At 44.0% G+C, this 9,083-nt stretch overlaps 1 protein-coding gene across 1 annotated transcript in view; it reads left to right on the forward strand.

Annotated features, from left to right (window-relative positions):
- Nucleotides 1-1,015: 1,015 nt before the first annotated feature.
- LOC103194004 (acid-sensing ion channel 2) overlaps nucleotides 1,016-9,083 on the forward strand; it is a 583,672-nt gene continuing 575,604 nt past the window's right edge. The window contains exon 1 of the mRNA XM_007937325.2: nucleotides 1,016-1,147. Within this exon, the coding sequence (XP_007935516.2) occupies nucleotides 1,016-1,147 (132 nt within the window). The remainder of the gene's footprint in view (nucleotides 1,148-9,083) is intronic.

Below are 9,083 nucleotides of genomic sequence, written 5' to 3' on the forward strand. Positions count from 1 at the left end.
AGAAGGAAAAGAAGTTGTTGTTAGGTGCCGTGGAGTCGATTTTCAACAAACCCATGGGGGTTTTCCAGGCTCTAATATTTCAGGAGCAGATGACCAGGTCTCTCCCTCAGAGCTGCTGAGTGGATTCAAACTGCTAACCTTTCAGTTACCAGACACTTAACCATTGAGGCTAAGAGGGGAAAGGAAATCATTCAGTGCTGAAGGCAGACTTAGGTGGCACATCACAGCATCCACTTCAGCCTTTAGCAGGGGACTGGATTTGTATGGGAGCTGGGGAAGGGCCCTTCTCCCCAGAGAGTTGGGTGACTTTATTGGAGCATAGCATGGATCCTCCCTGGAGCAGGCTTTCATTTACCTAGCTCTACAACATATTACAACCTTCCTACCCTATCCGAGTGTTCAGTTTCCCTCAGGGGCTCAGCTAAAAACAGTATGAGAGACTTGTCAGATTAGCACTCCTAGTCTGCCTTCAGTAAGAGAGTCCTAGCCTGCCACTGGTACGCTCCAACTTCTCTTTCTCTCTCTCTCTCCCTCTCTCTCCTCTCTCTCCTCTCTCTCTCTCTCTCCTCTCTCTCTCCCTCTCTCTCTCTCTCTCCCTCTCTCTCTCTCCTCTCTCTCTCCCTCTCTCTCTCTCTCTCTGTCTGTCTCTTGCTCTCTCAGGGTGGAGTCTTGGGAGTAGTGGAGGAAAGGGGGCTAGAGAATTAGCTGCTGTCCCCTTCTCCTTCCCTGGCTTTACCAGTATCTGGAAGCCAGACATCAGCTCACCTTGTCATCATCGTTTCCTGCCCTTGAGGAGCTCACAGGAAGCTGCAGAGAGATAAACAGAACATGCAAGGAAATTGCCCTATTGCCATTAAAGTGCCCTGCACACAGAAACAGCAGCTCAGGGGAGGAAGTGATCGTCTCTCACTATTGGCAGGTCAGGGAGAGGCTGTCTTATAAGTCAGGCTTAAGGAAAAATGTTGAAATGCTGGAAGAGGATTTTGAAGAATGAATAGACATTTGCCAAGCAGCTATGGGGGGCAGTGGTCCGTGCAAAGACTGGGGAACCCAAACTTGCAGGGTGCTGGCAAACATTGCTGTGTTCCAGGAGCATTACCTGTGTGATGTGGGAGTCCGGAAGGACTCAGGAGAGGAGGTTGTGAAGGTAGGCAAAGGCAGTGAATGGAGCCCCCTGTAATCACGCAAAGGAACTTGGACCTTGCCAGAAGGCAATGGCTCTCCACTAAAGAGCTTTCAGCATAGACTGTCACATGTTTTAAATGTATGACATAATAAAGAGGATTCTCTGTCCTTTTTTTCCCTAATCCATCTTCCACTCCCTGGCCCCACTCACAAAAACAAACCATTCTTTTGCCCTCTGTTGCTCTGATTCTCTTTGTTTCTCCCAAATTGGGTAAAAAATAAATGAGAAAGCCCACCTTGCTGCTCCAGTTTTATCCCTGTTATGGATTGAATTGTGTTCCCCAAAAAAGATGTGTTAAAGTCCTAACTGCTAGTGCCTGTGAACATGATCTTGTTTGAAAATAGTCTTCGAAAAAACATGTTATCAGTTAAATTAACATGAGGTCGTACTGAAATGTGGTGAGTCCTAATCCAATTTGAGTGGTGTCCTCATGAAAGAGAAGAGACACAGAGAGACAGATAGAGGAAAAATGGCCAAGTAAAGATGCATCTACAAGCCAAGGAACATCCCCAAAGCTGGGACAGACAAGAAAGAATCTTCCCCTCAAGGCCTCAGAAGGATCATGGCTCAGCCAACACACGGATTTGGACTCCTAGCTTCCAAAACTAGGAGACAGTAAATTTCTGTTCTTCTAAGCCATGCAGTTTGTGGTAGGTTTTTTGTTTAGTTTTTTTTTTTTTTTTACAATAGTGTTAGGAAATGAATACCTTCATCACGTGTTTGATGGCTGTTGGGGTTTCTTCAGTGAGCATTCAGATTCACAGACATAGAAATCATTACACTGGAAGGGTCCTGGGGTCCTGGGAAATCATCCATCACTCTCCTGACAAGGATTAACCTAAGGGGGAAAGCTCCGAACCCTGCAGAGAGGAAATGACTTGCCCAAGTACACACAGATCATCAAGGATGGGGATGGAATTAGCCCAATTTTCTTTTCCATATATCAGGTCAGCTCACAAAGTTCCTGTTCTAGAAAGAAGTCATTCCTGAACAAAACTGTGAAGTTGGGAATTTTGTCTTCCAAGCCCTCCTCCCAAAACTTCCTCTGGCTGTCCTTCCCTCCCCACCATGGTCCTTCCGTATGCCTTTCAGCACACACCTGCCTGCTGGGCAAGACCCTTTCTGGAACTTTACCCACCTCTACTCTCCATGAACTAGCCCTCTCCTTTCCTTTATGACTTCTTACTCCACCAATGCTGTATCATCCCATGTTCTCTTCCCTCTAGTGCATTAGTGATTTCCAGGGAAAGTAGAAATTGCACCAAGCTAAGAAGTAGAAAATAATGTCCCACCTCTGCCACTTCCTCTGATCTCTTGCAAACACTTTAATTTCTTCACCTATGAGGAAGCTTCATTTTAAATTCCTTTTAATGTTCCTTCTAGCTCTGATACTTTAAGACTGTAATTCACCACAAAGATTCTATTTCATTCAATGGTGTGCTGCAGTGAGCTTGTTCAGACTTCAGAGAACAAATTATGGGTAACTCTTCCCAGCTGCCAATCTATGTTGGTATTGCAACAGACTGTGGGAGTATTTACACCATAGAAATTGACCAATGCTGCAAATCTGACTTTTTCTTTTCTTTTCTCCTTTCCTCAGACATCTGGTTTACTAGCACTCCACTAGTGAATCTGTCTTCTCATATCTTAATCAGAAGTTGCATTCTTACAAAAGCTCCTGAGAGCAAACAATGGCTTAACCCAAAGGAGAGTATTTCTAGTAATACAGCAAGCAGATGAATAGGTACATTTAGGGTGACCCAGCATAGTTTTACATTTCCCATCCCTGACTTTTGGTTTATGTTCTTCTCTCCACCTGGGTTCTGGCCTCCATCCACTCTTCTTCAGGTGTCTGATAAACTGGACTACTTTACAAAAAGCTTCAGAAATCCTTCTCTAGTCCCCTATTCAGGGTTCATTTTTCCCCTTCTCTCACTTGTAGACTAAGTACATGTGCATATTCCTTCCCCTAAATAGACAATAAGTTCCATGAACATGATCTATGTCATTTCCCCCTCTTCCAGTGTGCTGCAAATAATGGGCATTCAATCAATCTCTGGTCAATGAGAAGCCTAGCATTTGGCAGATGTGCAGAAGGCATATGCTTCTTTTTTATTATGAGGTATTTTATTGAAAATAAAGTACAAGCTTATGATAATGAATTTCAATGATGCTAAATTGTAAACAAAGAGCAATAAGCCTCTCTCCTCTTCATTCCTTATTCCCTCATCACTACCCACAACATGAGGTAAGCAGTATTTCCAGTTTTATGTGTATCCTTCTAGAAATAACTAAATATAAAAAGCACATATTTCTGTATTCAGATTTTTTTATTTTACAAAAATGGAAGTACACAGTTTCTTAATGTCTCAGAGATAGCTCCATCTCAGTACAACTGTATCAGTCTCATTCTTTTTTCAAGGCTGCATGGTATTCCATCACACAGATATATCACATTTGATGTAACCCGTCCTCTGCTGTTAGAAATATGAGCCTTCTTGTCTTGGATATTGCCAACCAAGCTGCAGTTAATATCCTTGTACATACATCTTTGGCCATGTGTGCAAGTATATCTATAGAAAAAAAAAGTCTAAAAAATGGAATTGTTGCATCAAAGAGAAGCTATGTTTTTAATTTTGGTAGATATTGCCACATTTTCTTCCAAACACTTAGAGACATCAATGCTATTTTCTCTCTAGGAGCCCTTATCTGCTTCTTCATTCCTTCTCATTGTTCAATTCCACCTTTTCTGGCATTAGAAGCCACTGTCATTATTTTAATGTTTATTCCACTAAATGCTCAGAAGATGACAGCTTTGTGCTGCCATGGCATGGGGTTGGACAAATCATTCATCCTTCAGATGAAAAAGTGCTTCCACCTCAGTGGGCGTACCTCTGGACATTATTTCTTTGAGCACACCCTATTCAATCTCTCCAAGCTGCCCGAGATCAGTAGCCTGGATAGAAAGGAAATTCAGCACACATTGATCACTCATCTTAGCCACTCCCTCCAGGCAAAGAGGAGAGAGATCAGTGGGTACAAGCAACACTTTCTTCATCTGTCTCTGGCAGGTAAGGCATGGGCCCCTCAGTGATGTCCCTGCCTTGTTTACAGAGAAAGGATCTTTATTTTTCAAGGTAGGTTTGGAGTTTAGTTCCGGGCATCACACTTCAAGGGAGCTCTGGTAGTGTAGTGCCTAAGGCACTTGACTTCTAACAGAAGGCTGGTGGTTCAAATCCACTCCTCCGAAGGAAGATGGGGCAACCTACTTCCGTAGTGGTATTGCCTCGGAAGCCCAAGGAGGGGTTGCTATGAGTCAGGTCCAACTCGGCGGCACATAACAACAACAACATCACACTTCAAGAGGCATGTTGTTGTTGTTATGTGCCATCAAGTTGGACCCAACTCACAGCGACCCCTCCTTGGGTTTCTGAGGCAGTATCACTATGAAAGTAGATTGTCCAATCATCCCTCTGAGGAGTGGGTTTGAACCACCAGCCTTCTGGTTAGCAGTCAAGTGCCTTAGGCACTACGCCACCCGAGCTCCTTCAAAAGGCATAGGGAAAGTGAAGTATGAGGTTTAGTGCTATCAGGTATAAGCCAGGGACCCCAGAATTCCTGAATCCTACCCTCCTGATCCACTACCCATCTGTCAGTTTGTCATACTGTGGTGGCTTTCATGTTGCTATGATGCTGGAAGCTATGCCACCAGTATTTCCAGTACCAGCAGGGTCATCCATAATGGTTTCAGTGGAGCTTCCAGACTAAGATAGATTAGGAAGAAAGGCCTGGCAATCTACTTCAGAAAATTAGCCATTTAAAAAAATTACAGATTACAGCACAGCACTTACAAACTTACTTGCTTTGGACATATCGTCAGGAGGGATCAGTCACTAGAGGAAGACATAATGTTTGGTGAAGTAGAGGATTAATGAGGAAGAAGGAGGACCCTTGGCAAGATGGATTGGTATAGTAGCCAAAATAATGGACTCAAACATGTTGGCAATTGTGAGGATGATACAGGACCAAGCAACATTTGGCTGTGTTGTATACAAGGTCTCCATGAGCTGGAGTCAACGTGAAGGTAGCTAACAACAGCCCTCGTTATAACATCTCTGTGCAGTGGGGTTTCAAACCAGGACGTTATTCCCAAGGAAAAATGACAAGATGAACAAGGAACAGCTTTTGTCATAGCTGGGCAAGTCTCTGATTCCCCTGATGTAGGACTTCTCTAGCCATGGTGGAGTGTGTGCAAGTGTGCACAGAACACACACACACACATACTCACACTCAGAATGTAAGTTAGAGTGGGACCTCTTGCTTCTGATTCTAAGATATCTGGGTCAACAAAGTAGGCTTGGGTCTGACTTGATTTGGAGTTTAGAGAGAGAGAATACAGTTGAACCTATCCAGAGGAATACAGTCCTGTGTTGTCTGCTTACCTTATAGTGGCCATACAGGGAGATCACACGTAAGCTGTGCACTCTGCACTCACAGAAACCCTACCTACTAGTAAATCAAGACCCGTTGAGTGCCCTGGAACCTGACCTGTTGAAGTGACAATGCATCCTCTCTCAGGAATAAGTTAGAAAGGATATGAGCAGAGGGGCTGACATGTTAGAAAGGCACAGAAACACCCCTCAACAACTGCCATGGTGAAGAGAAGCTTGTCATATGAGACTTGTGCCCCTGATCTCACTAGACTTATTTGTATGCTGGCATGAAAGGATCCACCGAAGAGATTTAACAAGGAGGAGAGAAGTCTCAAACAAAATTACTTTCTTTCTGCTGAAGGGCATTATGGGGAAGAGGGAATGGATGTGTTGAGTGGGTTTCTAAGGATATTCTTGGTCCAGTGGGTAGAAGCTACAGGGAGACAAATGTCAATTCAGTGTAAGAAATACTTTCAAGTTGGGAATAATCTGCTTTGAGAAGTTGTGATTTCCTCATTACTGGGAGCATACAAATGCAGGGAGAAATGTTCTGGCAGAGATTCAAACATTAAAGTTTGTACTGGGCAAATGTTCAGGTTTCACAATGCCTAGAAATTAAAGATTCTATGAAATACCCTTTCCTGCCTGTGAAAATTGTGTTTTATGCCATCAAACACTCTATTACTTCAGCACCTTACTTGAGTCTGAGTGTGTTTTAGGTCTATTTAGGAGGCAATGGTGGTTTAGCCGTAGAGTTCTTGCCTTGCATGCAGGAAACTGAGGTTCAGTTCCCAGTCAGTATACATCATGCACAGCCATCACCCATCTGCCAGCTGAGGCTTGCATGTTGCTATGATGCCAAATAGGTTTCAAGGGGCATTTCCAGAATGAAAACAAAGACCTGGTGATTTCCTTCCAAAAAATCAGCCAATACAAGGCTCCATAGATCACACTGATCCCATCCCTTTGTGCATGAGATCTGCATAAGGCGGGGGCCAACTCAATGTCAGGTAACACAATGGCAGTGGAGGAATTGTCTGTCTCCCTAGAAACAGCTGTTCTCTGTCCAAGGAATACCCATTCTCCAAACCCAAAATCCCACTGCCATCAAGCCTATCCTGACTCATAAAGACCCTATAGGACAGAGTAGAACTGCACAATAGGGTTTCCAAGGCTGTAAATTTGTATGGAAGCAGATTGCCTCATCTTTCTCCTGAGAAGCAGTGGGTAGGTTCAAACTACTGACCTTTCAGTTAGCAGCTGAATGCTTTAACCACTGTGCCACTAGAGCTCCTTATTCTCCAAACACAGGACTGAAATTCTTCTTCTTCTTCCACAACCCCCTCCCCGGCCCCACTTTGCTCCCTTTGGCAAAGTGAAACCTGGAATGAGCCATTAAGTCACATGCTCATTTAGAAGCTTGCTTACTGTCTACTGCAGGTGGGGAGGCGACTGGGTCATATTGGTTTGATCCCAAATAAATATTTTATCTCCAACCTGAGCAGAAGTGCAAAAATGGGCCTTTCAGAGATGAGCAGGCTGTGGGGCTTCCTACTGGCAATGCCGACTGTTTAGAGGAGATGGGGGACCTGTCATTCACTCGGGTCATCAATCTTGAAGCCCGAACCACTCTGAACCCAGATCCCCTAGAGCCAGAATTTGACAAATGGCAAAATAAACTCAGCACGCACAGATGAATGAGGAGGCCCCCCGGCTATTAAAAAGCCATTGGCATCTTCCTGCAGCTACACAGGCGCACCATTCTCAGCTGCCTGTGTGGGCAAGGCACCCAGTGGAGCAGTCAGGCGGGCACCTGCAGTAATTAGCAGCCATGCCAGGCACCAAGTCTAACTTAGCTCCCAGCCCCCATCTCCCCGAAGGAAGGCCATCCTCCAGGAGTTACGAGGCCCTCAAAATTAAAACAGAATAATCAAACAGCAACAAAGAAGACCCATGGGAGGAGGCGGAGAAAACTGGTGATGCCAAGAACTAGTGATCCACTGGCAAGGACCCCAGAGTGCAAATGGAAAAATGAGTAAGTAAGAATGTTGACTGCTATGACAAATGGTCCAAGCTTGGTCAATTTGTTATATGAGGGGAAGACAATGAGAAAAGTAATGAATTGTGTTTCTGTTAAGACTTCCACTTCTAAGTCCTTGTGCTTTTAGCTTCGCTTCAACCTAGTGTCATGAAATGGGCGTGTGTATTGTTTCAAAAGTAATGACATCTCAGTCTGTGCTGGAGTCACACCAGGAAGCTGGACTCAGCCAACACTCCTATGCTAACAGCAAATGCAAAGTAGAATGCCTCCCATTGACATATGACTAGTGAGCCCCAGAGCTGTGTCTGATGTAGTAACTCCCCGCTCTGACATTAGCTGGAAATGGACTTGAGCCACTATAGAAACACTTTCCTTATCTAATTCAGCTCACCCCATAGGGCCTACACAGGTTCCAGCTGGATCAGGAAGGAGAACAGATTTCTCAATATCCTGGGCTTTCTATCAATTCTCAAAAATGTGAGGACAGTGGGACAAAATGTAATCAGAATCTTACTCTCTCTTCCACCAACTTCCCTTTCTTTGCTCTATTCCTTATTTGAGTTTCTTTCTCTCTACCTCTTCTCTCTTTCTCTGCCCCTCTTTCTCAAGCCCTGTCACTGCTTCCTCTCTGGGGTGTAGTATGAGGTCCCAATAGCTCCCCACCACAGGGCTGTTCCAGGTGTGAGGTCAGTGAGCAATGAGGGAGGAAGCTTAGAACAGATTGAACTAAATGTATTCTCTCAATTGCTTGAAGATCCCAACAACTTGCAGGTGAAAATACTGGAGGATTATCAAGATCTTTTGCAAATACTGCATTATCAGTAATAGCAAATTGATCATCTACAGGTGGATACATAGATAGACAAGCAAGAAGATCAGGTATGGATAGGTGAATGGCAATATACCCACAGGTTTGACAGATGATATTCCTACATGTGTATTTGCATGTGATAGAAAAATGTCCATACGCAGTTTAAAGCTAACCAGGGACAAAGTTTGGATAACTTCTTAGCCACAATTAAGCACCTAGAGAGTGAGTCACTCGGCCTACAGTTTGGGGACCATTGTCATGGGGGACATCAAGCTCAATTGGCACAACATAGCATACAAAAATATTGTTCTACATCTTACTTTGGTGAGTAGCGACTAGAGTCTTAAAAGTTTGTGAAAGGCTATCTAAGATGCAATAATTGGTCTCTCCTAGAGCAAAGAAGAGTGAAGAAAATTAAAGACACATGCAAACAGTTAGGCCAAAAGACTAATGCACCATGAGAACCTCAGCCTGTATGACACTGCAATCAGAAGAACTAGATGGTGCCTGGCCACCAGCGCCAACCACTCAGAAAGGATCAAAACTGGAGATCCTAGATAGAGTGGGAGAAAAATGTGGAACAAATTTCAAAATCATTAAAAAAAAAAAAAA

Source organism: Orycteropus afer, unplaced genomic scaffold (assembly GCF_000298275.1).
Source record: "Orycteropus afer afer isolate SDZICR_OR568_19922 unplaced genomic scaffold, OryAfe1.0 scaffold00042, whole genome shotgun sequence".
Taxonomy (NCBI): domain Eukaryota; kingdom Metazoa; phylum Chordata; class Mammalia; order Tubulidentata; family Orycteropodidae; genus Orycteropus; species Orycteropus afer.